The 27,402-nt window shown below is 43.4% G+C and overlaps 1 protein-coding gene across 26 annotated transcripts in view; it reads left to right on the forward strand.

Moving 5' to 3' along the window:
- The window catches only part of Rbfox1 (RNA binding fox-1 homolog 1), a 2,144,901-nt gene that overhangs the window by 1,945,681 nt on the left and 171,818 nt on the right, over nucleotides 1-27,402 (forward strand). For 25 of the 26 annotated variants that reach the window (XM_041676152.1, XM_041676159.1, XM_041676174.1 and 22 more), the window contains one exon: nucleotides 19,251-19,490. In XM_041676152.1, coding sequence (XP_041532086.1) covers nucleotides 19,251-19,490 — 240 coding nt within the window. Of the gene's footprint in view, nucleotides 1-12,551; nucleotides 12,704-19,250; nucleotides 19,491-27,402 lie in introns of those variants that run through there. The other variant, XM_041676165.1, reaches the window with a different exon arrangement.

The raw sequence follows: 27,402 nt of genomic DNA on the forward strand, positions 1-27,402 counted from the left end.
TGACCATCCAAGAGAGGTTCAGCAGCATATGTAATGGAGATATGCCTGGCTGTGTTTCTGTTCTAGACTCAGCATGTACTAATGGCATGCCAGTGAATGAATCAACCCTTCATTCTGAACTTCATCCTCCTCATCTTTTAAATGGGGTGGCAACCTCCACCTCTGATTATCTAAAAGCATTCAGTGAGATGAAAGCCATTTTGGGACACAGGGCTTTGTAAAGGATCACCACTATTACCGGAACACTCATTTCTCTAGTTCCTGCCTATATGACGTATTTAAGTGCTAGTTTACATTATGTTGGAAGTATACCCTTGAATAGATGTAAGTCTCAACAATAAAACTTTTAATAATAATCTGTATTTTATAACATTCTATATCTTTAGTGATCTCATAAGGAAAGATTATAAACTGGATGAGGTAAGAAACAACTGTCATCAAAGAGCTCAAAACAGGAGGGTAGCTTGCACCTTGAGCAATACAGGACCTCTGTATTTTTCAAAAGCAACCTTGAAAATACAAACTAGCTTACTTTGTCAATCACTCTAATTTCTCCCTCCCGCTTCAGGTGGAGAAACTCCTAGCATCCTACTGAAATAATTTCAAAATCAGAGTATACTGCATTGCACATAGAAAAGATGAGGAAGTTAGCATTCTTTGAACCACTGGTACCAGCTGAATCCCTGAGCCTCTCTGCTGTTTTGTGTCCTTCCTTACCTGGAGCACCACAGCCATCTTTGATACCCTATGTGTGACTTCCTGTCTTGTCCATGGTCACTTTACACCCAGCTGACTTCCTAAGACACAAGCCCAATTTCCATCTCTGGTGCTCCCATTAAAGCATCAAATGCAAACTACTTGCTCTTATTTATTCAGTTTTTCTTCATGTATTCAACTTTGATTTTTATTTTTAGTGCATGCTAAGTTTCTGTCACACATGCACATATATACTGTTCATAAAGTCCCATTCCCTGTATTCTTTTGTGTTCTGGTATCAATATGCTTGCTTTTCCCCTACTTCCAATCTACTCATACTTCTCAAGATTCATCTCAACAGAGCCTTCATGAGCCATTTGGTACTTTTTATCTCTAGATTCAGGGGCTTCCTTTCTGCTGCTAAATACTTTGTGCTTGCAGACTCCGTGACACTTGGATCAGCAATCTTTCTGTATCTTTCTATACTCAGATTTTAATGTTAATTAAAGGACACTTTTCTCATTCCTGAATGCATATTGTTGTGCACTGGCATTGTCATCATAAATAAAGCTATAATTATTATTAGTATTACTTTATTGAGAAATGTATATTTAATGATTGAATGAATGGATGGATAGATGATGAATGGGTGAACTGGTAGATGGATGATGGATGAATGGGTTGATAAATGAAGTAACGGATGGGCAGATGCATGGATTCACGACATGCTAACATCTATCTATATGGTTTAAATAAAGAAATTGATTCTTTCTGGTCCAATTCCATTGCTGGCCTCGTAGAGTAAGATGTGACTCCAAGTGTCTACTGATGCCTTAAGCAGCCTGCATACTGGAGTGCGTTCAAGGGCACTTCTCTGACCTTATGCACTGGGAAGGTCTGTATTCTGCATTGTACATGCTTCCTCTTTTCAGAAAGATGCCCACTATGAACATTAGTCAGTTGATTTCCCCCAGATTTACAGCAAGCTTTTAAAAGCCTTTGCCTCTCTTGTCCCAGTTAAGTACTTTAGGCAGGTTCTCAGAGACCTGGGAGCTTTGTCAGATCCAGTAAAGGAAAAGTAGAATTATGAATGCAGAGAACCTCTATGAAAGCTGTCTTAGGTTCATGTCTCAGCTTTGCAGAATCTTTCAGAAAAAAAAAAAACAGGATTTTTAGGATAACAAGTGGGCTAGGGTGGAAACCCAGCCTCGCTGGATGTATCTCCATGGAAGCACCTGCAAAGATGCTCATCTTTGGTAACAAGATGGCAAGTGGCTATCGTGAGGAGCCGGGACTTCACATTTCAGTGGTCTGAGTTTGAGCTCAGCTCTGATAATAGACTTGCCAATTACAAGTCCAGAGAGAACTTATGGCATCCACACCAGTGGAAATTCCAGCCACGCCCAAGAGCAAAGCAATGGAGGTGGGAGAGGTGTAGTTCAGTGATAAACACTAAAGGAAAGCCCAGCAATAAGGGAAGAATGGAAAATGGAAATGGGGCAAAGGTGGGAGGAAAGGATGGAGATAAAGTGAGGCTTGAGCCACAAGTGTAGGTTTTAAGACTATGTTCTAGTAACCACATTAAGTCAAGTAAAGCAGAAATAACTACATTTAACTTTAGTGTTTTACACAATCCAATATAGCTTCCTATGTAACCAGGAATATTTTCTTCAGCCTCATCTATGTAACTGTTATTGCAACACATGATCAAAATAAACACGTTAGGACTGGTTTGCCTTATCTTCATGGCACAGTCACTGCGTTCTTCATGCAGTTTACACACAGAGCACTCCTGAGTTCAGACCAGCTCCGTCTGAGTCACCTGATGCCCCTGCGCAGCTAGTTATCACTGCATTAGCACAAAGCTGCACACTTGAACAGATCTCACCATCTGAAGCTCTGCAGCTTGCAGAACAGCGTCCGTTTTCCAGAGAGCAAATGAGGTCATGTTGAAACTGCCCTATACCCTGATCTGCTTCTCCAAAGTGTAACCACGAGTCTGGCAGCTTCGTTAACTGAGTCACATGGTTGCTTTGTTTCTATTATGAAACTTAAGTGTCATGAAGTTTAGAGTGATTTCATTTAGCTTTTTGTCCAGAAGGTAGCACATAGGAGATGTGCTACTGTTCAAAGTCTGCCAAAACAAAGGATCACAAATTGTGAGATTTCAACAACAAAAATCTATTGTTTTCTGACTATTGTGCAAGTCAGAAAACAGAAATCAAGATGTTGGCTAGACTGTTTCCTTGAGAACTATGAGGGAAAATCTCTGGTGTCTCTCTTGCAGCTTCCTGTTGTTTACTGACATGGTCCAGTTTGTATAAACATCACCCCTGCCTCTGCCTTCATCTACATCCATCTTTATCCTTAGGTGTGCCTCTGTGTCCAAAAGCCCCATTGCATAAAATACAGTTGCATAGGGCTAGGGAGTAGTTTTGTTGCCATGAGAACATGCATTCATCTCCAGGAAGAATGTAAGAAGCAGAACACAGTGACATACATGTATAATCCCAGCACAAGGAAGGTAGAAGTAGGAGGATCCCTAGTGTTTTTGACAAGCCAGTCTAGCCAATTTGTGAACCTCCAGTTCATTGAGAAACTGTCTCAGTAAAAAAAAAAAAAAAACAAAGATGGAGAAGTAAGGAAGGAAGGAAGGAAGGAGGGAGGGAAGGAAGGAAGGAAGGAAGGAAGAAGGAAGGAAGGAAGACACCCAAAGTGTTGCTCTGATTACCACATGAACTGGTATACACACACACATAAACACACACGTACATACATTCACATACATGCACACATAGAGATAAAGTTGTTTGGGACACCCATGTGCTCCTTACTCTTGGATGATCCCAGCCTAACCACTACTGCAACAGGCCTGGTCCCAACATCAATGTGTCACTTTGAGTTTAAAACAGTTCAACCTATAAGAAAAAGCTTGTGAGTTTAAGTCAAGTGGGTGAACATAGAATAGCTGAATATAAAGAGGATGGCTCAGCTACACAGAGAGGTCCCAGGGTTTCCATCCATCCTGAAGATAGACATACTGGAAATCAAATGAGACAAACCATCCAGGACAGAGAAACAAGGCTGCCCGTGGACAGAATGCACCATGCGAACACATACTGCACTAACAGAGTGGCAAATGTTACTGTTGATCTCTGATGGCTTGGGATTGAATTAAATTCCCACTGGCCTCTCTCTGTTTTCTTAGGCATTGTGGTCTCCGAATTCTTAAACCAACTAACTAGAATGTCACTGTAGGTTACACACTGTGGTTTGCCTAGACTCTTGATCTGCTAACATCCGAACAAAATTGCTCACTTCTGGGCTGCTTCCATCCTCTCTGCCGAAACCACAAGCTTTTTTTTTTAATTTATAGAAATACCTGGCTTCCTTTGGATTTGCCTTGATTTCGTACAAAACCTTTTCTCCCCTAAGTCAGTGCAGCCCTGTGCTCCTCAGCTTCTGCCGCCCACCCATCTCAGTGTTCCAACAGGCAGGTGTCCTCAAAAGACCACACACCCTCAGCTGTAGAACAGTACTGATGCCCTGATCAACCTTGTGTGAATCATCAGCATGTTTCCAATCTTGAGTGGTACTTGACATGTACGTGGGATTTCAGAGCTACTGAAGGAGGGACAGAATTTGTTACAGGGCTTAGGAAGATGGAGCCCATTTCCTCAGGCTCTTTAAGCACATTAGTAAGTAGTGAACTGGATGCATGCTCCGGCTGAGTAGTGGAGTGCATGTGTAAGGACCTGGCTTCACGCTTACTACTGAAAAGAAGAAGAAAAGAATAATAGTGGGGGCTCTAATTCCCGGCATGCATATGCTCAGCTGTGTTTTATTGAATGTGGAAAACCATGAGGTTTTCGTCCCTTTTGGTTCTGAATAGATGCCTAGTGCTCTGTGTTTCACATCATGATGTCCATGTTCAGCTTTCTTACTCCCCTACTCCCCATATGAACGTTACTAGGAGAGTGAATGGGACCCAAAAAGCACCAGGATGTGAAAACCTAGTGCAATTGCTATTCTGGTTGGGTGATGTAGATAGAGAACTTAGGGAGCCTTGGACATCGTCAGAAAGTAGCTAGAGTTCACCGTCAAGCTCCAGCAACTTGTATCAATTGCCTGGCCTTTGTGACTTTAGTGAATGAGCTGCTATTGAATACTTCTCTTAAATGGACGTGCAAGACGCCTTCTACCCACCTCCCAGTTCCGATATTGTGTGTGATGCTCAGGCAGGAAGATCAGGTGGAGTTGCTCCCAGGAACCTTCCTTGCTACCTTTGGCTGAGATGTTATGAGGGTACCAATGAAGAAATAAATACACCCCTGGAGACATGAATATCCCCGTCTTCCATAATTAAACTGAAGAACTGTCTCCTCTTTATTCATGGTCAAGCATTTGTGTTGTTTTCCATGAGAATGCAGCATCAGGAAGTTGGTCATATGCTCAGATTTCTTGCCCTTTCCTTCTTCGTTACTGTGAGTGGCTTTCCTGTAGGAAGTATCATGGTTGCATCTCCTCTGGTGTGCAGTCCTGTGCCCATAGTGTTCTGTAAGACAGACATGAACCCCTGCCTTTAAACGGTAGTGTACTGTCAGTCCTACATGTCAGAGGATAATCTGAATACCCCCTTTTGCTTCCCTTCCTTCATCCTGTCACTCCACATGTGGATGTATGACCCCATTTTAACAGCATCCACCTTCCGTTTACTCTTCTGACTATTTCATCCCCGTACTCTTTCTTGCTTACTCTTAGCTCCAAGCTTAGACATCAGCTCTCTTCAAGGGCATTCTTGACTCTTTCAGCTATTTTCTTTCCTCCTCTCAAGACGTGTATCCCATTGTACAGAAAATTCCAAATCTATCTCTGGGTTCTGGTCTGCCTGGATCTTTGGGCTGTCTGGGCCACGGTTTTCTAGTTCGCTGTATCCCCTGGCTACACCTGGGAAGATGTGGAGTACCGAGCTGCTGAAAAGGGCTGAGTGGAGTCTGTCTTGCTTTTTGACTCGGTCATAGCCCTCACTTCCTGGCAGTCTCTCCTGCTTTTATTTCTTCTATGTCTGACAATAATTCATTTTATGGCAGCCGTTTTTTCCTAGCTGGCAAACTATTAGAGGCTAAAACTTATGCAATGCACAGTGAAAGACAAGGTCATACTTTATCATCTTTGCCTGTTGCCATAACTAGATTAGACACTTTTCTACAAGTGAGGTGAATACCAGCCAATTGATATTTATCATGTCAAACACCTTGATTACAAACTGTAGGTGAACAAGAGGGAAATAGAAAAGATCCCTAGGATAAGCACCCGGTCTTTTATAGGTTTTTGAGAGCCCTTTAAATATCCCTGGTACAAAATTGGGTTATTTAAAATACAAACAAATTTTGCTTTTATATACTCCGCATAGATAGAATAGGAGTGGTGGATTGCCTTAATCTTCCAAGGTTAACAAAGCACATTGAAAGAGGCAACTTAAAGGGGAAAGGGTTCATTTTTGCTTACAGCTTGAGGTTACAGCTCATCTTGGTATGGAAGGCCTGGAGGCAGGAGGGTGAGGCATCTGGTCATGTGGCATCTGCAGTCAGGAACCAAAGGAAGATGAATGCTGGTGCTCAGCTCACTTTCTGCTTTTTATTGAATGAGCTTTGGCACGTGGAAAGATATTGCTACATTTAAACTGGGTCTATCCACCACAGATAGCCAAATCTAGACAATCCTTCACAGATATGTGCAAAAATTTGTTTCCATGGGGATTCTAGATCCCCAATAGTCTGATAATTGAGATTAACCATTACCAAGCTGTTTGTTGACTCTTTACTGGGTCCTGTTTCATGAAAACCACATAATAATTGGCTGTGTTTATGTATCCAGCTTTGTGAAGGGCTTGAAGATGAAGATGATATGTTGATTGATCCATGGCTATGTGACATATACTTTCTAGATGGGTAGAAAAATTTACAGTGTATAATATGAAGAACTATATCTGAAAGGAGCCATGTATTTCATTGTATTTGCAATGTCTGTTTTCTCCTTTGATGAAACAGCTCATTATCCATTTCATAATCCCAATAAGGATAAGGTATATAGTTCTATTTCAGCAGTGTGACTTAAGGTCTCAACCATGCCAATCTGGAGACAGATATGTGATGATTTCTTGGTGACTTATAGTCAATAGTACCCACAGTTGTGCCTTCATCATCCTAGGTTACTCTAGTCACTTTACCTCAATGCTACCCTTCTGTCTTAATAAAAACCATATGTCACATCCACAAAATGTTGTTCACTACGAAGGTGTAGGTGACATTGTTGCTGTCCCAAATCATATGTTCAGGGTAACTATAAACAAGCTTCTGAAGGAAAAAGAATTCACTATGGCAGGATGAGCAATGCAAAGGTCGTTTCATCTTGAACAAGGAATTGGCACTGATTTGAGGTTGTGGTAGTGCTGTGGGTGGTGGAGGCTGTGGTGGTAGAAGTGGGCTGGTGGCAGAGGTAGGGAGAGTGGAAATAAGTAGATTGTGAAATCTTTTTAAAACTGTGATGTCCTTCCTATCCAGGACAGAACAATTCTTACCAAATTATTATTTAAAGTACATTTATCAGACCAGAAAGATGACTTAGCAGGTAAAATCACTTGCTATGGAAGCCTGCTGATCAGAAGCAAGTTTAAGGTGCTCCCCTGGAACCCAAAGGAATGGAGAGGAGAGAATGAATCCACACTGTTGTCTTCTGATCAGCACTGCACACCACGGCACATGAGCTCCCACAATTCATATATGTATACACTAATGATAACTAAATAAACATTTATAAATAGAATTTTTCTGTCCCTTCCCTTATGAAAACATTTTCTCCAATGTTTATTTGCACAATTCTACTTCCTGTGTGTTCATCTGCCTTTGTGTCCACATGGCTGTATTCATGATGGTGGCCAGCTGATGTACCTGTCACTCAGAGGTAGATGGTGATGGCATGATGGAGCTGATGGCAGAATAGTCAGAGCAGCTGAACTTTCCGTGACATAAGTGTAGTAACATCCACAGTAGTGTAAGGGGATGATTGTGTCAGCTCCTTTTTCTGGTTCAGACAGTGTGTCAAAATGGCGAGAAGGTGCCCAGAGAACAGTGAGTGAAGGCTTGCAAGAACAACTTTCCTCAATTTGCCTTAGAACTTTCTGTTTCTCTATACTAATTTGAAAATAAAACATTCAAAATAATAATTGTTATAAGTTTAAGCTCTATGATCAGAATTATATTGTATCAAATGTTATCTCACACTTTTGCAGTGGCCTCGTGATAACTTGTGTGGTATCTATACAATTGAGGTAACGTTTGTACCCTTACCATGGAACTGTGGGTTGCATCCAAAGAGTGACATTTTTAGATCATTTATGACAATGGCAAGCATATATATGGTGAAAAAATCCTTCTAATTTTATCATTACTAATACTTTTAGCAGCATCACTGTCATCAGCAGCCTTATCAGCTACCTGGAGTTCAAGATGGTAGGAATAAAATTCTATGACTTTTTGGTAACCTCCAACTTTGCCTTGAATACTAGAGACATTTTCCAGGTTTTAAAAGTACCTTCGGTTGGGTAGTTCCAAAGCTATCCATGAACATGTCATCCCTAGTCTGAGCACACTAAGGTCAGCTGTAGGTAACAGAGGGATGTGTGGGCAGAGTTTGGTTGTATCAATGTAGAGCATTAGCCTTAACTTCCTTGTCGGAGACAGGGTGGACTAAGACTCACAGAGCTCCTGCGGAAATGAGGTCAGGTATTGTGTAGGGCAGTATTCAGTAGTTCACATAGGTAGCTTGTAGATTATAGATAGATCCAGCATGCACTCTCTCTCTCTTTGGGACAAGGCATCCCATAGTCCTACAGTGGGTAATTCTAATGTGGACCATTATTCACCAGTGCAGAGCAGTGGTGGGCAGTGTTGGCCAGGATCTAGGTACTCAATAGTCAGAGAACGTCTCTGTGCAGAGAGACAGAAGCAGGACTTACCTCTCAATCTTATAAACATTTGAGTGTGCCTGCGTGTGTCTGTTCTTGTATGTAGGTGTGCTTGTCACACCCTAAGAAGCTTCATGCAACAGGTATGAAAGCACAGAGGAGATTCTTAAACTCAGGGAACTTAACAGTTTGAGCCCAAGGCCTTCCTAGTAACCAAGATTACAAGACTGCCAACTCCCTGGCTAAATAAGGTTTCTCCAGGCAAAGGCTGGGTCCCCTGTGCCCTGGGACAGTAGAGAGCAGGATGAGAACCCCTCCCTCCTAGGAACTTAATGCTCATGGCTGGAGTTTTACTTCCCCATGACACCGCTAATCCTTTCCCCTTTGGAAATATCACCTCCGAAGCAACCTTCGCTAGGTTCCTGACATGAACAGAGTGCCATAAATATTTGATGATCGCTAACTTTTAAAAAGTGGAGAAAAACAACCTCTACATTGCCTTCTGTAACTCCAAATGGAAAACTCGGGCTGGAACATTTGGCAAACATGACACCTCATCTTTGCAAGTCTGCCGCCCACTCAGGCGGTTTGTGTTTCTGGGGCTGGTGTTTGTCAGCCGTGGCGAGATGGCTTCTGTCCTCTTGAGCTTCCACGTAGAGGCTGGGGAAGCGAGATGAAGCAAATTGCTTTCCCCGGAGTCTGTGGTATGGATTATTGTTGTCTTTGTGCTGGTTTGCTGGGAACTCTTGACCTAAGGGCAGCGTCCCAGCTCTCAGTTTAAGAGGTGCTTTTGCACAAGTTGGAAGAATTAGGGGACTACATTTCGTATGTTGCCCAAGAGGAGGTTAGCTTTGGATATTTTTCCTGACTACCTAAAAATGAAGCATAAAGGAGTCTGAAAGGCTGGGTAACCTTTGCTTACTCATTTTCTGAGCATGAACACCTCTATGTCTCTTAACAATGGGGCCCGTCAAACGTACGTGTTGAGTTCAGATCCCATGAGGTGATGTAGGCAAGGTTTTTGTTGAATATTCTGTCATCAGTATTTTAAACAATGTATGCTCACTTAATGGAACACTTAATGCTCAAAAAACAAAAATGGGCGGGGGCTGCTAGGGATTTGCCTCTGTAGGTAAAGTACTATAGGTGCCTGCGGATGGGAGTTCAGATCCCAAACACCCACACAAACACTGGGGCTATAGGCACATGATCCACATCTGGCATTTGCTTGATCCCAGGGGCTTACTGGCCAGCGAATACAGCCAAAGCAAAGAGCTGTAGGATCAATGGGGAACTAAGGTGGGGAACAAAAGAGGAAGATGCTTCTAACATAGACCTCTGATGTCTCATCTATGTATAAATGAGCACACATATGTCAGTGTGATGACCCCATGCATAGGGTTTTATAATACATGGTATCACACCCACAATTTGGAAGATGAAACCTTTCTTCTCTTAGTACCGTGAAGCAGCATGTTTTGGGGAGACCCGTGACAGTGCTTGGTCTGGGTCCCACCCTCTGCGGTTCTGAGGCATCAGCTTTGCTGCAGACCTTTGAGAGTTGATGATTTGGAAAGAATCCCCTAGTTCCTAATGATTCCAGGACAGTGATTACTAGTTTGTTGATTGATTCAACCAGTACTTTACTACTTTCTTTGGTTACTATGTTTAATAATTATAGTTATGATTTTTGAGAATTCTTTTTATCATTCTCAGGGACTTGGTCTACACTGGACTCCCTGCTTCTTTCCCAGGTTGGAGAATGGAAGTTTGGCTTTGTAGTGGTCAGTAAGAACAAGGAACACTTGGCTCTTGGCAGGAGTCGTTGAACTGAATATGGCAAAGCAAGACCTGGGTTCTCTAGAGTAAGCAGTTCAGAGAGAACAGTCAGCATACCCTATAAGGCCCCGGAGTGCTGCTGGTTTAACCCTGACTGCTAGTGTATTGGCTTAGACCATAGTATGGTTGGCAATGTAAGAACAACAAGAATGATTTTTATCTTAGACTTTTCTTTCTAGTGCTAGATAACTAGGGACTTAAAAAACAAAGTTATCGATCATCAAGGGTTTTCCTGAATTAATGCACAAGAAAGACAGTAAAATTGAAGTCTTCCAGGCTTTCTTGCCCCTCACCTCTTCCCTGATATAATTTAATTACAAGTGCAGTCACCTCAGAATCCCCATCCACTTCCTCCATTCACGCAGGAGCTCTTTCTACAGCCAGCAGTGTCAGTACTAAGTAGCTATCCACACAGAGGTGCAGGGGACCCTTGAAACCACTCCTTTGAAGAACAAGAAAGACGTGGCCAAATATGACTGACATTGTTTTGACGTTTCTCTCTGATTGTTCTGGTTTTAATAAAGAACGAAGAGCCAAATATCTTCAGCTTTAAACAAAGGGTCTGGTTTGGACATTGAAGCTGGCTTTGAGGCTGCAGGAGCAAATGTTTTAGACAACATTCATCTTTACTTATTGGAAGAGAAGATCAAACAATGAGACAGACAGAGACAGGAGAGGCAACGGAGGCAGCAAGAGCCCTGTGCTGTTCCTTACGCATGCATGGCCACTGGGCTTTGGAGTCCTGTGGGTTCCTTCACTGAGAGCATGTCGACACACTGAGTTCTTATCTAAGTATGGGACAGGAACAGGGACCTTGTTGCAACTCGGGCCATTGCTTGGCATATGAGTAAAACATCTGATAATTTAATGTACCCCATGAGCCTCATCCTGGGCTCTTCTTTCTTAGAGACAGAAATCTTTAATAAATAAATAAATAAAAATACTTTTCTCTTTACAATAATACATTGAGCTGTTTTCCCATTTCACAGAAGCCAGGGGAGGCATCCAGCGGCAGCAGCTTAACTCAGGGTATGCAGCCAGCCTGCCAAGAGTCTGCCCAGCAACCACTGGTGACCTTATCTTAGGATTAATTTATGATTAATCACACATTTGTATTATAAATATTTACATGTTCTTCTGCTGTATTTGTGTGCATGTGTTTGTATATGGGCATGTGAATGACTGCGTGTAACATGCATATACATACGCTTGTGTGTGTAGAGGAACATGAGGGGGAACTGTACTTGGGCATGTGCGCATTTCTGCTCCCATGGTGTATACCAAAAGACAACTTTAACTGCCATTGCTTGGGTACTTTTCACCTTATTTATTGAGGCAGATCTCTCATTAGCCTAGAAGTACACTGGCTAGGCATGAAACCAAGAAACCCAGAAACCCAGGGGTCTACCTGCCCCTGCCTCCATAGCACTAAGATTAAAAGCACCCACCACCATGTTGGGTTTTTGCTTTCTCTTTTGAACATGGTTTCCAGGGAAATAACGCCCAGTCCTCATGCTTGCAAGATGCGTGCTTTACCGGCCGTACAATCTCCCCAGCCCCATTATGGTAATTATGGCATTTTTTAATTTACCTGTGACTATCTCTTGATCTCTTTGAGCCTTCTTCATTCTCCTTCTATTGCTCTCCCTGTAGCCCCCAAACATTCCTCCTTCCTTTCTCAGAAAATGAAGTAAGATAGTAGCAAGCTCCCCAGTGGATTTTATAACTTTGCATATCATATATTTAGTTTAGTAATGAAAAATTCCAGCTCCAGGCTATGCATAGAATAGCATTTCTAATGTTTTTTAAATAGCTATTAGTGTAGTGGAGCTCTGTGTGTGTGTGTGTGTGTGTGTGTGTGTGTTTGTGTGTTTTCCCTTCCACTACATAATCATCTGCTCAGTGGTGCACTCTGAAACCCAGAGCAGCAGCCAGAGGAGGAGCTAGCTGTGATTGATGGGCCAGGCCTCCCTTGCAGAAGAGTCCCATCTGGGGCTGGTTTTGGATGCAGTCAGATGTTGAGGGGGAGGTCAGCCAGGCAGCCTCAGCTCCCCCTCCGCCAACACCCCGATCATTCTTACAGTGCCCAGCCTGTACACCCTTGTTCCTCATCGAGGCTGGCTTTAGGCAGATGCTCCGTGGTGTGGCATTAGAACAGCTGCTAAGTTTATGGAGGAGAGAGCATGCAGCATGGTGCAGCAGGTATTTTGAATTTTCACTTGAAACTGTGATTTGAATGGAGCAGAAGCATTTGCCTTGTGTTTTTCAGTGTTAAGCCTGGTATTTCTGGGAGACAATTTTCTTCTTGCATTATGCCTGGTGAAAGGACAGGAGTATTGTGGAGGTGTGTGTGTGTGTGTGTGTGTGTGTGTGTGTCTGTGTGTCTGTGTGAATATATACACAAGGGTGGGCAAAGAGGTGCTCTTTGCATGAGTCTATGCTTGTCCTAGGACCAGCAGGTTGATGGTGTCATTTTGCATTTTTCCTCGTTGTTTTATTGCCCCTCGGACATGATGTGTTTTAGCCGGGTTCGGCTCAGTACAAGAGGCTTTCTCTGAATGTGCAATTTCCTGCCAAAGAAGTAGATCAGAGCAGACCAGGTTGCTGAACTCAAGTAAAACAAACTGTCAGCTAGGCTGAAAGCTGCAAGCAGCCACTGGGGATCGGCGGGCTTCTCAAGAGCTTACCTAGGTGTGTGCTTGACTTGTCGGGGGGGGGGGGGTGTTGGGAACAGCAGGTGTTTTCCTTGGCCGTGTGGACATGTGTAATCAGCAGGCTTATTAATTCTTGACAATTCCTGTGTACTTCATTCTAAGAATTGGAGTAGTCCAGGAGAGGGACTTAGGGCAAGAAATAGGGGACAAACGTACTCCAGAAAAAGGGGTTTGACTGTAAAAGCTGAAGAAAACACACACATGCACACACAAACATGTGTGCACACATGCACATTCATACACACACACATGCACACTCACACACATACACACCCCTTCCTGCAGGAAAACCCTTGGTTATTTTCCAGTCTCCCTTGGCAGCTATGCAGTCAGGCACCTTCCCTTCTCTTGCCACACAAGGACTATGCTTGTTTTTCACTTAAGATGCACCCTGCGTTAGTTTTCAAGGCCACATGTTTTGCAAAGTCAGCCTGGCTGCCGCTGTTTGTTCTTGTGTTCCTCTAAGAAGAGCTCTACTAAGCCACTCAGAGTGGTACCCAAATGAAAGGCTATCTGGGGCAGGGTGGAGAGGCAGAAAGGACGACAAGAACGGGACTCATCTCCTGTGTCCACCCCAGAGATAACATCGATTTTTTCCGGTGCCTGTGTAAGGACTCTATCTGAGGCGTGGCTCTGAGTGTGTGCATACATGAAGCTAAATAGATTACACTGCCTATCTTAAAATAGCAATAATATTCTCTCTATTTCATGCTTCAGTAAAACACTTAAATTGAAATGACTTGGGGGGTGTGTTTTTTTTTTTCTTTAAGGAATAAGATTTGTTTGCATCTTAAAAATCTCTTTGCTCTTAGTAAACAAGTGTAAGAAACCCCGTGGAGCATCCTGGACAACTCTGGACTCCATGTCATTGAGCAGCTTCTGACTTGATCTGGTTGATAGAGAAGTTTGATCTATGAGGATAAGGAAATTTCCTCGACACTTACCCTCGGAGGCTCTATTTATTCCACGCTTCCACCCAGCTCTCCTCTGCAGCATCGTGGGTTTTAAGACACGAGAGATCCTGACCTCTTCCCACCTACCCTCCCCCTTTCCTTATATTTAGCAGCACCCTAAGAATGTCTTGGCAGAGGAAACTGGGTGTGAAGTTTGAAGAAGCTCTTGGAGTGCTCGGTTGGTGCTTGTGGGGGATCCTTGCGAAGCAGAATCACCTCCCCTTAAAGGAGGGGCCCCCACCAGCAGCCTGACTCTGCAGATAGCCAGAGATCTCTTACTGTTCCATTTATTTAGGGGAAAGTGGAGGCATGGCACTTGCATAGAAGAGGCAGCTTCTGCCAATGAATGTCCACCCAGAACACTCTCAATATTTTACCTCTCACCATCACACACAGGAGAGCGACTTTAGCCTTCTAACAGGATCTGGTTCACCTATCTGGAATTTGCCCTCACCTAAAGCAGAAAGGGTGCCCTTGCCATTCATGTAATTTTCTAAGGAAATTTATTTCGAACTAAGCTGAGAACCTAGGAGCATCACTAGGGAGGGAACAAAGACATCTCTCAAGTCATTTGAAGGTGAAAAATATTCCATAGGAAGTCCAGTGTTCTTAATTAAATATTAGCTGTAATTAGCCGAAGTGCAAATGTTGGGAATATTAATTAGGGTCTCTCTGGAGCAGCTGTCGGTGTTAATAAGTAGCTGTAGGGGGTCCTGCCAACATCTGTTTGAGACCTCCAGGTACAAGATACAATGCACAGCCCCAGTGTTCCTGAACAAGCTAGCTGTTGTCCACTTGATTCTCACCGAATTGGTCCTCAGAGCTTGACACCTTTGTCTGCCAGAGTGGTGCAGATCTTGAGAGATTTTGTTGCACTGGCTTCAAGGACTTAGCTGGTCCTGGCCTTTCGTATGCCAGGCTCTGGCTACTCTGGAAATAAACCTCAAAACTTGAGCTGGCACTCAGGTTTCCCATACTGCTGCGCCACCAAGTATCCAGGGTCACCTTCTGCATCTGGCAAACAGAATCACTGGTATCCTGAATCCTGTACCTCAGCTCCTGACTTCCCCATCGAAGGAGGCAAAGTAAGTTTGAGTACCAAGATATATATTACAGAGAGGGGTGTGTATTCATTTTACAAACTGAACTGACCTCTACAGCAGATGACTCACAAATGAAAGCAGAAATGGGTCTTAGTTCTGCTCCTTGCTTTCCCATAAATGGTCTGTGCCCTGGATCTTGCATGATTTTTTTTCTCAGTTCTAAATGAACTGAGAAACATTTCTGACAGCTAAGTTAAGTAGACTAGGTAAGGGTCTAGAACATGCAAAGCAAGAACTCTTGACATCCACGTCATTAGCCTTTGGGCCCCATGGCTAGTCCTTTGAGAGTTTGTGCATTGCTGGGATTTGGCAGGATCACTGGTGTCTAAGAACTAAATGCTAAGAGCACAGCCTTCCTAGGCTGTGACAGCCAAAAATGTCTCCTGTCATTGCCTTGAACTATTGACATTAAGTACCAAGCTGAAAGTGAAGGGCGATGTTGCACAGCTTGTCCCCTGAGCACCAATGAGTAAAAGGCACGCTCTGTGCCTTGTGGGTGGGTGTGGTGTCATTTGTATGTGTGTGTGTTGGGAGTGGTGTCTTGTGTATGTGTGTGTGTGTGTGTGTGTGTGTGTGTGTGTATCCATTTAAGTTTACAATCACACATCTAATGAAGTGAAGAAAATTGCAGAAGAGAGAATCTAACTTATTCTTTGTGCCATTCATCACCGTTGCTAAGTCAAGGAGCAGCCAATGATTACCCCCTCCTTTGCCGAGCCAGAATATCTGCCCTTTCTCCTCCTCCTGTGTGGCTGTTAGACTCATCACCTGCCCAAATTCTATGCTCAATAGTGATTTCCTAGTTGGATTCCCCATATCTAATGCTATTCTGCAATCGCTGCTGAAAAGATTTTCCTACACAGGTCCAGACAGTTTAGACTGTGAGAGTTGTATGGTCTCTGTCACAACACACCAACTCTGTGCTTGTTGTACAAAAGCAGCATAGGCAATTTGTTAAACAAATGAGCCCATTTATTGGATCATGTCCCAATGGAGCTTTATTAACAAAAATCAACAATGGCACAGGGTTGCTCTATTAGTTGTTTGCCAAGCCAGCCTCTGTAGGCTAGGTTCTAGGGTCCTCCCAAAAAAGAAAAGTACTTAGGTTCCGTAACAAAACAGCACACACACACACACACACACACACACACACACACACACGTTACATTGGGTCCTTTGGATCTTAAGGGACAGAAAACCACCTTAAAAGTAACACAATCACTGAGTCTGAGGGCTCATATCTATAACCTCAGCTACTCAATAGACTGAGGTAGGAGAGTGGCAGGTTCAAGGTCTACATGGATGACTTTGTGAAATGAAACCCTGTCTCAAAAACGGACAGTCAAAGGAGAGAGGAGGGTACAGCTCAGGGCTTGAGCATTTGACTGTAATGCATGGTGCCCTGAGTTTCATCACTGTTACCACAAAAAAAAAAAAAGAAGAAAAAAGCAAGGGGGAAATGTGATTCTAAAATATGATTTGAAAAGTTTGAGTTATGCACAATGAAGCTGTTTTGGAGAAGTAAAATGTTGAATGGAGATAATGGTTCAAAAACTCATGCGTGGTGTCGGGCAGGGGTGATACAAGCCTTTAATCCCAGCACTCGGGAGGCAGAGGCAGGCGGATCTCTGTGAGTCTGAGGCCAGCCTGATCTACAAAAGCTAGTTCCAGGACAGGCTCCAAAGATACAAAGAAACCCTGTCTCTGAACCACCCCCCACCAAAAAAAAAAAATGTCATGCACGGCTCTAGGAAGATGTACCTTAGGTGAAATCTCAAGAATACCGGGCATGTGGGCAAATGGTAACTGCACAGAGGCATTGGGAAGCTGACTATCTGGATCAGGTTTTTTTTCACATTGTCTATGTGTATAAAAACATCAGATTGTGCCTGTTAAATGCGTACACTTCTATGTTAATGGTTGCTTAGGAAAGCTATTGAAAAAGAGAATATATATCCCCTTTTGTAAGTCAAACAGCACTGTTCCTAACTACCCGTGCAGTTAGCTTCAATCTTGACATGATGTCACCTAGCCCTGAGAGTTTCTTCTGTTTCGCCCAGCTCCTTGGCACCATTTTGTTCTGTGTAACCACCTGCAGGCAATTCCCTTTCAATGGCACTCCTTGGCAGTCCCAGGCTTACACTGTTTCTAAAGTTTTCAATTATTTCTGTGACTGTATCACAGTGGAAAGAAAGATGCTCAAATTCTATAACTCTGTCCTAGGCTGACAAGAACTCACTGGCATGACTAGGAAGAAAGCTGAAGAGTTAGCTAAATCAATCGCTCTAAGCCAATACTGTAATTGGCAACTGATGTCATGTGGCTGACTTTGGTGGTCACTCAGAGACCACCAGGGACAGAGTATAGCCATTTCTGCACAGCATGCGCAGAGGGCCAGTGTCTACCAGAATGGAGCATATCTTTGAAGAATTAAGTATAGGATATGAGTACCAGTGACAGTAACTGTACTCTTCTGGGGTTTGATGCTCCTTTGTAGCCACCCAACTTCAGCCAGGGCTGACCTACTGCTGCCCCCAGTGCTATAGGGTCAGAACAGAAACAAGGATGCCCCTTTTCACCCCCAGTGAAACAGATATTGGATCTACTATGGAGGAAGAAAAAGCTGGTAAACATGCATTCCTTGTAAAAGTCTTTAAACATATGCTAAGCATGTGACTATTGCGTGTGCCATCTTCAATACCACAGAGTTAAGGGTCTTCTCTAACAAAAGCACGGGCTTGCACAAGTGACTGTAACAGAGGTTGAGGTCTCTTGGTGACACATACTGATGCTTGTGCCCTGCAATTCTTGCAGGAGGATCAAGTCACATGTAACTGTCCACAGAAAATGGGAGAGGCCACTAATTGCTGAGTTTAATTTCCTTCCTTCCTTCCTTCCTTCCTTCCTTCCTTCCTTCCTTCTCGCCCTCCTTCTATCCCCCACCACTTTCTTTCTTTTTGGCTGTACAGTTTTATCTCTGGAGACTATGAAGTTTCAGACCACTGGACTACAGCTTGTTATCTGTTCTGCATATGTGTGTGCAGAGTGTGTGAAGGAAGTTGGAGTTATGGGGGTGGAAGTGGAGGGAGGGAGATGTTTCCAGAAATGGAAACATTTGAATTCAGGTTTTTTTTTTTAATTCTTTTGACTTGACTGTAATTACCATACAGCGTGTTTTGGCTATAACTGAGGGGTGCATTGTTATATAATGTCCTGTAATATATAAATTATATGTGTGTGTGTGTGTGTGTGTGTGTGTGTGTGTGTGTGTTTTAAAGGACAAGATGGAGGGCATTGATTAATGAGATTTAAGAGTTAAACCCAGCATCTAAAAGGGGGAAAGTAGGACTATCACAGGGGATCTCTAAATTAAGACTTAAATTTCCATTTTATCACAGATATGCACACAAAAATACCACATTCACACACACACACACACACACACACACACACACACCAGCAAGATCTTTACCAGGGCCCTTCCAAAGCACTAATAATTGAAGAAGTCCAAATGTTTCTCTCAAGTACAAACTCAAGCAGTTTGGTTGTTCTCGGCACTCTATCAAATTGGAACTCCACTGTCACCTTAGATAACACGATGTTAACCTCTTCCAAAACTGAAATGAAACAAAGAGAATCTGCCAGTGGTGGGCAACTCGTATGGTCTCAGCCAGTGGTGGGAGATCGTACAGTCTCAATCAGTGGTGAGCAGATCCTACTGTCTCAGCAAGTTAGATTGGACGTCTTGGGGAAAGCGACTTCATCCTTGTGTGTCTTGATCTTTTCCCTCTGTAGATCGAAAATAATGATGACTGCCATTTGCTCCTGAAGTTAGCTGGGGTGGTCTCTTGGGCTGGGGGTCATCACTGGACCCAAGAAAGTATACTAGGATTTGAGTCCCTGGACTCTGGGGTACTGTTCTCTTTGCAGGGCACTAACGGTGTTCTCTTCCCCCTCTCCTTTTTCCCCTGTCTCTCAGGGTAATCAGGAAGCAGCGGCCGCCCCCGACACAATGGCTCAGCCTTATGCCTCAGCCCAGTTCGCTCCACCTCAGAATGGCATCCCCGCAGAATACACGGCCCCTCATCCCCATCCTGCGCCAGAGTACACCGGCCAGACCACCGTCCCTGACCACACATTAAACCTGTATCCTCCTACACAGACGCACTCGGAGCAGAGCGCTGACACAAGCGCGCAGACCGTCTCTGGCACCGCCACAGTAAGTGGACTCTGCATCCCAGACCTGGACCTTGTTGTTCTTGAGCCCGTGCCGCAGCCCTGCAGCTGCTAGCGGACTCTGTACCCGGTGTGCTGGGCATGTTGTCAAGCAAAGCAGCTCTGAATTTTTCCTTATACTACCAGCTTCCCAGAGATTTCCTTAGTGACTGGATATCCTTCCCTATTCGTTAGAGCGTGTTTCTGTTGGCTGAATTTATTTGTAGCCCTGCACAGGCATCTATTTTCCTGTCTCTAAAGTGATGCGTTCTCCAGAACGCTATGGCAGTAGAATGCGTACTTTAAAACCATTTCGTGGAAATGTGGGGGTCTGGAGATGGAGTTCAGAGACAGAGCACTTGTTTGTCATGTCCAGGTTCTTGGGTTTAGTCTCCAGCACTGCAAAACAAACGGCAACAAAAAAACACAACTTGGACACATAACTTAGATATAGCAAATTTATTTATTTTAAGTGTATGCTTTGCCGATTTTAGAAACATTTACACAGCAGTGTAACCATTGTCCAAATTTGATTTTAGAACATTTTTATTGACTTTAAAACAAAGCATGGGTCCGTTTGCAGGCCAGCCATATTCATTCTTGGGGGAGTGCACTTGAGACTCGTCTATATTATATCATGTGTCCTTAGTTTGTGACATGTTATTTGTTCACTGGATCATGTCAATTATCCAGGATGACCCACAGCTTCCTCTGCAGTGAAAATGAGCTTGAACTTTTGATTCTCCTCCCTGTACCTCTAAAGTGCTGGGGTTGCAGGGATGCATTACCATGTTCAGTTTCTGCAGTGCTAAGAACAGAACCTAGGCTTGGTGCATGCTAGGCAGGCGCTCTTCCAGCTAAGCTATAACGTCTAGCTGTAGTCTGTAAGAGTTTGTTGCTGGCGCATAAGGAAGGGGTAGATGTGAGAGAATATTAGTTGGGCAGGAAACCTGTTGGACCTTAAGAGTATAAACAGAAAAATAGAATTGCTGGGTTAGGATTAAGCAAACAAATCAGAAAACAAAAGACACAGCTTTATCACCACCCTAGTGGAAACTAGTATAGTGGGGTAGTAATCAAGCATGACTGTGGACTCCAATAACTGCATTGATATTAGATGATGCTCATCTGTGAACCATCTTCAGTAATTAAGGATCCATAAACCTGTGTAAGCCACATCCGGGAAACTCCTTTTGCAAGACCCCTTAGAGACACGGATACACACAAGGGCTAGCATGCATTTCACACTTTTCAGGTGTGAAGCAGTGCTGCCTCTCCTCTTCCTTCCACCCTCAGGATCCTGGAAACCAGAATCCTGACACTGCACACACATGTGTTGGGCACCTGACACAACTGTGAAGTATAGGAAATCACTGGGTAACTTCGCTGCTTGGCTCTGTATCTATCTCTATTTTGAAGATACTAAACGTAGCATATACTGTGAAACTTCCTATTGTTTCCAACCTTTTTATTGTTTCTATAAAATGTACATATCACTCAAAATTAATGTCTGGTATACAAAATTCGGAGGCATTATACATTCCCAGGGACTGCAGACATCCCCACCATCTGGTTCTAGAACATTTCCATCTCCTCGGCAGCAAATTCCACACCCATCCCCCATTCTCTACTCCCATCCTCTGCCATTCCTGCTTCACCTGTAGGCTGACAGCCTCTAATGTGCTTTCTAACCTCTTTAGATTTGCCTCTTCTGGGCCTATCTCACACTCAGAGTCCTATAATACAAGGCCTTTGGTGTCTGGCTTCTTTCATTGGGCTTAATCTTGGCAAGGTTCATTGACATTGGTATTCTGTTATGTGCAAAGGATACAAGTAAGTGATATATTCAACTGCTAAAGCCCTCCGGGGTCCTTCTTCCTATTCAGTATCACCCCTTGGTATTGGCTGGCCTGCCTTGGGGATGTGTACGTTAGATTGGTTTCCTGGCTTAGCCAGGTTGTGAGGTGGTCATGTTGACCAAGAGGTGGTAGCTAGGGATGCAGCATGGAAAACACAGATAGTTGCCCACAGATAAACAACGTGTAGTGCATCAGTCCAATGGACTAGCTTTCAGCAATGCAGAGGGTGGAGCTATTTACACCTGCAACAGTGTGGAGGACCTGAAAATAACAGAAAATAGGCAAAAGGAGAAAAACAGGGCATGCCTGTTTGTCATGTGTTTATAGTTTTGTGACAATCAGGTAGGGTCTGGGTATATTGTTCTGGAACTTACAAAATTCTGAATTAGACAATAATTATTAAGACAATAATAACTAATAATGATAATAATATTTAGTAATAACTCTTAGATGGTGAAGGTTAGAATAAGAGGAGCTACTGAATGACAAGAAATTGAGTATCAGATTATAAAGAGAACCAAGAGACCGTGGGAACCCAGGGCCTTAACTCTGCATTGCTGACTTGGCAGTACAGGTGTCAGTGAAGGCCTAGAAGAATGACTTTTTTGGGGGCGGGGGGGGGTACAGTGGTAGAAAGAAACAGTAGTAAGAGGGTCAGAGGTCAAGTACAGGATAGAATAAAAGGTGAAGAGGCAATGCAGGAAGGCCACGAGGGAAAACTGAATGGAGAGACGAGTGAAACAGACTGGGAATCAGAAATCAAGGCACCAGGGCACATCTTAAGCAATGGGGACAATGAGAAAAGAAGGAAGATATCAGTAGAGGAAAAAATACACGAAGAGTTCATAGGCTGGTTGATTTGAGTTCACTAATTTAAGACAAGGGAAAGATATCTCTAAGGGACACAGAAGACAAGACCTTAGACAAAGAAAAGGTACACGGGGGAGGGGCAACTACATGCTTGAAAGAGAAAGGAAAGAAATGAGGCTGTATTCACATTAGAGAGCAGACATAACAGGAAAGAGGAAACTAATGCTTTTGCAACTTTTTAAATGCATAATGTACATACAGTGTACACGTCTGGAAAGTGCACGTTTGATCCATCTGTACCAATGAACACATGCGTAGAACTTTAACCAATATTAAAAGTAATAAAAATATAATCACCTGTAATTTTTCCTACACCTTTGTTACCCTCATGTTTCCATGCTTGGCCTCATCCCTACGCATCTAACTGGCCTCCTCCTCCTTCTACATACTTGGCTTTCAGTGGGCATATCAGTGTAGTCAACATTGGGTGCTCAGGTTTTCTGCTGATCGTCACACTGTCTTTCATTTTTTTCCATGAAGATGGTTGTAGAAGTAGCTCACTGCTTTGTATTGCTGAATACCACTTCATTGCATGGACATCCCTCAGCTTGATTCTTCATTGACTTATGCACAGACATCTGGGTTGCTATCCATGTAAGCTCACAGAAAAGGAAATGAATGTGAACACAAGTAAGCATATCAATTTCCACACAGAAGAGTAGGAAGAATAGGTGTGCTAGACGCACAGAAACTTTGGTTCAAAGCAGAAACTGAGGAAGGGACTTTCTTAAGACCTCCATTTTCTTAATCTGTATGACCTTCATTTTCCACTCTAACAAAATGGTGGTGTTTGGAAAGGGGGATGTGGTTCTGAATTTGGGCAAATGTGCCAGGAATATACTGCTGAAAATTCTTAGAATATTTGAAGGCAGGGAATTCCCGAGTTTAGAGAACATGCTTATGGGGTGAGGCTGGTCATTGCTTTGTCTTCTCTGATCACATGTAATTGATACTCACTATGGGAGAGGGGGTGATTGAAGAAAGACGCTGCCCTTTCTGCTGCAGACAATCATATGCAGATTTGCTCCTTTCTTTGGCCAAAAAGGAAGACACTTCATGTGTCTGGGTATATGCCCTTGTGGAGGGCACATGAGGACTTGAATGTCCTCTATCACTGTCCACCCTAATCTCTTGAGACAGAGTCAATCTCTGGACCTGGATCTCACTGCTTCCTCAGCTAGGTTGGCAGGTCACCAAGGGCCAGCTGCACTGCCCCTGTCTTGGAGGCACACTGTGGTTGCACCTGACCATTGTACATGCAGGCTGAGAGCAGAGCCCAGGTCCCCAGGCTTATGCACGCATGCTTTTGCCTGCCAACCCTTCTCTCTACATTCATATCTCCTTCTGAACCATATTTTTTTCTAATCTGAACTTGTCTGCAACAAGTTTACTTTCAAATCATCTCCATCTCCCTACATCTTGATGGAGTTGTTTTCTCTTTCTCTCAAGTTCTATATTTTGTATGGAAGGAACTAGACTTCAAAGTGGGTCAAAAAGATGGTTCTCTCACTGATACGTACAGTCTTATATTAGCAAGAAGTTACTCTTGAGCAGAGCCTGTAGCCCAGTTCTATAGCACGTGCTTAGCATGAACCACGGGGGGGGGGGGGGGGGCAGAAAAGGTTAATGCTGGGAGAACAGCTAGGCTCTTCCTCATAGGAGAGTGTTACTCCTGGAATAACCATCCTTTGGCATATCTATCTGTGGCATTTTAAGGACATTGTGGAGGCCATGCTTTCTTGGAGAAACCAAATGGTTCAGGGTAAAAGAAAACACCCATCCATATGGTGGCCTCCAAGAACATCTAATATATGCACATGACTTCACACAAATTGCAGGATCTCGAAAGGGAGGCGGCGTGCAACCCTGAGCTCCCAAGCAGACTAAGTAAGGCATGGGCAGAAAAGCCATCCCCAGGCCCTGAGACAACTCCCTGCAGGATGTTTTCTGCTGAGTTTCTATTTTGTGTACAGTTCCAAACATATCCCAGCTCACTGTGCTGACAGAGCCTTTGCGGTGTTCTTCCCAGATACTGTTCCTCATGAGGTATTTTACTCTTGACATATTATAATTAGAGACTTGTGAGTGGAGAATTCTCCGCGTGTCTCCAATGGCAGCTTGACTTCTATTTTTAACATGTGTTCTGCAGTCTGCCTAAGTCTCCTACACTTTCTCTCTCCCTCTGAACTCTGATGGGATAAAGAACACAGGTCCCTGAACTGAGTCTCCAGCCTGCATTTGCTGACAGGGAGAGGAACTACCTAAGAAGCCTCTGGTTTCTAGTGGCAGTGTTAGTGGTGTCCCCAGATTCTTTTAAGACTATCAGGTAGATGAGAGATGAGGTGATGAGGCCTTACTCCTGACCTTTTATGCAATGAGTCTAGATATGGGAATGACATATATAAACAAAACTGAAATCCTGCTTAACAAATATCTTATTTTTTCACAATTAAAATTTAGGCTTAAAGAGTCAGACATTGATTGTATTTTTTCTTTCTGCTGAAGAAAATTCCCAACCTGTCTGTGTACCACATTTTCTTTTCCATTCATCTAAGCTGGTTCTACTTGCTGGCCTTTGTGACTGAGAGAGCAGCAGACATGGAAGTTCGCGTGCCTCTGCAGTGCGGTGACAAGGCCCTTTAGATGTACGCTCAAGAGTGGTGTAGTTCTAGCTTTAGTTGTTTTGAGAAAACCACACTGGTTTCTGTAGAGGTTACACAAGACTGCAGTCCTAGTAACAGTGAGGGAGGGTTTCCTCCTCCTTCTCAAAAAATAGATGGAATTAGAAATCACAGTTAAGCACAATAAGCCAAACTCAGAGAGACAATTTTTTTGTCTCAAGTTTGGCACCTAGACTTGAAATTGAGGATAAGTATATGATGTATATTTGTGTGTTCATAAAATGAGGAAGGAAAACCTTAAGGGAGAACCTCATGGAATGCATTTGGCACACAAGCAGAAAGCTGGAGATATTTGAAGGAAGGAGGGAATCCAGCAAGAGGCAGGGCAGGAGAAATGGAGGAGGGCAGTGATGGAGAGGGGGATGTATTAGAACAAAGCATAATGACACACACATTTGAAAATGCCACTGCAAAACCCATTATCTTGTATATTAACTTTAAATTATAATTTAAAACTATTGTTAAGAATCAAATCATTCAGGGCTGGAAAGATGACTAAGTGGGCAAAGCACTTACTTTGAAAATATAAGAACCTTAGTTCAGATCCCTGTATCCTTGTCAAAGTCAGGGGTGGTACTGGGGGAAGGAAGGGGCAGAGCATCCTAGAGATTCCCTGACGTGTCAGTCTACCTAGCCCAGAATTCCAGACTCAGTGAGCATCCCTGTCTCAGCAAGTAATGTAGGAAGTAGTGAGGCGGACACTTGATGTCAACCTCTGGTCTTTACAAATATTTAAATAGACGTGCTTGTGTGCACATCCCCACACACAACACACAACTATAGATGCAGTCCATTACTTTAAGATGCACAGAAAAAGCTAAGTCTTTCAGATTCACACCCCTAGTTTGTAGGAACTGCTGCCAGATACAGGCGCAACCAAAATCTCGTTTCCCTTCCAGATGTGTTTTATGCAGAAGCAAACCCAAGCCCTCATCCCAGCCTTTCTTGCTCTTATCTGTAGCTCTATCCCCGTGGTCTGTTACAAATCTAATCTGTATATCCACTAACCATTCGCCAGCTCAAATTCTCAAAACAGTTGAGACGAGACCCACAGAGCATCCACTTCAGCACCCCTGGATTAAGAAGGTCTGTACCGTGCTTTGAAATTATTTTTACCTCTGTGCAAATTCTTGCAGACAAAGGTATCCCCGTGGGGAAGATGTAGACGATTTCTTTGATTGGTCTGGTCTTGTCGTCTTTCTCAATCAAGATACAGGGAAGAGTGAAGTATTAATGTCACGGTCTACTTCTTATTATCTCAGTACATCTTTGAAGAGTACATGGGTTTAAAATCTACACATTGATCATTTCACTAGCAGAAATCACTTATTAATTTGAACCTGAAGAAGTTGCTTTCTCGTCACAGTGTGGTAGCCAACTCTCAATCTATAGCCATCTCGATTGTGTGGTTTTGGCTGTGGCCATCCCTCCCTTTTAGAAAGAAAAAAAGGTACCTTAAGACTTGGGGTTGTAGAGAAGAGAAACTAGGGTACGCACACATCTTTTGAGGGCTATATAGACTCACAGGCATTCTTTTGGTACTTAGACCATTTTGTTTTTCCCACAAACTTCTGTTTTAGAGATTTTATTTTGTTTTGCTAGAAATTGTACCTTACTATAAAGATTATGCTATCTTTGAACTCACTGTGTAGACCAGGTTAGCCTCAAAGTTCTCAGCTTCTCAAGTATCAAGCTTGCAGGTATGCACCACCACACTTGATTTAGATCTCTTCTATGGTACGAGCAACCCCTCATTTTGCATTAGAGAGGTAAAGGGGCATAGCGGGCAATGATGTCAAGAATTGAGAAATAACATGGTGAAATTTCATACCCAGGTCTTCTGATGCCAAATTATAGCTCTTTGTCCACTCCCAATCTGTTCCTTTAACAGTGTAGTGCTTGAGGCTAGGGCAACAGACAGAATTGTCCCCAAGTCTAGCACCATTATTATTCTTGCACTCTAATTTCTGATGGCACATCAGCCAAAATCCTGGTCTCCAGGTTTGCCGATATCTAACCCCGAGTACCCCAGTCACTGGGCCTCAAACCAGCTACTGCACAAACCTTTCCATTCCTGTGGTTCCCACTGCCTCCTTTCCACATGGTCCTTCTCTCCTTTCCCTCTACAGACCATCAGTTGATGACTTACAGAACACCACGGTCTTGTCCTTTGGAGGAGATTTCAGTCTCATGAATTACACTGGAAGTTTGGCAAGACCATTGAGAAATAACATTTCTAAAAATAGGATAGATACATTAATTTGGGCAGCGAGACTTCGAGCCTCGGAAATAGTCCTTTTTGTTCAGCATCATGGTGTGTTCATTGCAGTGTTTTTGAACAACCTCAACTCATTTTTTTCTTGCCCACCCAAACTGGATGGGATGCTACCATCCCACAATAAAGGTGCAGAATCCAAGGCAAGTACCTTGCACATGGTCCTTGTTGCTAAAAACGAGGAGCAGATGCTCAGTCCTAGGCATGCCAGATACAAGACCAGAGTGGTGC

Source organism: Microtus oregoni, unplaced genomic scaffold (genome assembly GCF_018167655.1).
Source record: "Microtus oregoni isolate MIOR12 unplaced genomic scaffold, Mior012 000027F_ref0000203, whole genome shotgun sequence".
Lineage (NCBI taxonomy): Eukaryota > Metazoa > Chordata > Mammalia > Rodentia > Cricetidae > Microtus > Microtus oregoni.